Source organism: Perca fluviatilis, chromosome 5, assembly GCF_010015445.1.
Source record: "Perca fluviatilis chromosome 5, GENO_Pfluv_1.0, whole genome shotgun sequence".
Lineage (NCBI taxonomy): Eukaryota > Metazoa > Chordata > Actinopteri > Perciformes > Percidae > Perca > Perca fluviatilis.
This window is the reverse complement of record NC_053116.1, coordinates 8255085-8256266: the sequence shown is the minus strand read 5'-3', so window position 1 is coordinate 8256266 and position 1182 is coordinate 8255085. Positions and strand designations below refer to the sequence as shown.

At 44.1% G+C, this 1182-nt stretch overlaps 1 protein-coding gene across 1 annotated transcript in view; it reads left to right on the top strand.

Moving 5' to 3' along the window:
* Positions 1-300: 300 nt before the first annotated feature.
* fitm2 (fat storage inducing transmembrane protein 2) overlaps positions 301-1182 on the top strand; it is a 3789-nt gene continuing 2907 nt past the window's right edge. The window contains exon 1 of the mRNA XM_039800967.1: positions 301-865. Within this exon, the coding sequence (XP_039656901.1) occupies positions 474-865 (392 nt within the window). The 5' untranslated portion in view covers positions 301-473. The remainder of the gene's footprint in view (positions 866-1182) is intronic.

Sequence of the window (1182 nt, the reverse complement as noted above, 5' to 3'; positions counted from 1 at the left end):
TATTACTTGCTAAATCCCATCTTCCCATCAGCAGCCATCCTTTTATTTTTTTGGAAATTAAATCAAACTTTAAATCAATCCTATATTATATAAACTAGAAAATCCTGAAACTGTGTACCCTATATTATATTTTTAAGAACTGGTTTTAGATTCATGTCCATGTTCTAATCCCCTGGCATTTTCTGTTGTCAATAAATGAAAAATAATTCATAATTTGCATTTCCTAGGATGGCGAAGCCATGTCCCGCCCCATGGTCCCGCCCTACTCTGCCTCTGATTGGCTTACACGTTTGCGTTTCCTACGATGATGGCGGACCTGTCAAGCAGTCGTATCTAAGTTCATGCTCAACTGCCCCGAATTTTACACGAAAACTTAAATTTCAAGTCAAACTAATTAAAATAGGAAAGCGATTTTATTTTTTTTTAAATAAGCGAAAGGACCTCCTGAAAGTAGCCTACAAGTTGGAACCTTAATGTACTTTAAACCGAACATGCCGAACCCGGTGCTGAGCGGAAGGACTGGAGCTAAGATAGGCACTTCCTCAATCCAAGCAAACAGATGGGAGAGCGACTACTCGCAGATGGATGTTCCAACCGAGAGCCCCCCTCCTGCTACTTCAACGAAAACTCGGGCGCCCCCTTCAAAGGAAACGCAAATGTGCAGCCCAGCTCGTCCGGTCAGTGGTGTCAACATGGCGGCGGTAGATGTCATTGTGGATAACTTGGTGACACTCTGGAGGATACCGGCTGTCCGACAAAACTTCCCCTTGATATTTGTACTGATTTCGGTCGTGGGGTCGCTTCTGAAAGAGCTGGACGTCGTCCCGCAGACATATTTCAGCAGCAGCGGAAATGCCCTGAATGTGTGAGTATAACGTTAAGTGCTATACAGTGTTGTTATGCTAGCTGAGGGTTAGCTCACAGAAATAATTAATTCTAAGCACCTGAGCTCACCTGTCGCTTTGCTATACGGCGGCCTGCAGCTGGTGGCAGACCGGGGAAAGGGCCAGATTTTTCCGGACTGTGTTGTAATGACGTTAGTAATGGGGGTCAAAGGTAACGCTAGCTAAACTGTGGCTTCATAGCTATTTGCTGTGCTGATAAGCGTCACATGGAACGTTACAAAATTCACGTTGAACAGTTAACAAAAATAAATAAAAAGGCAACTGCTCAAGTTGTCCC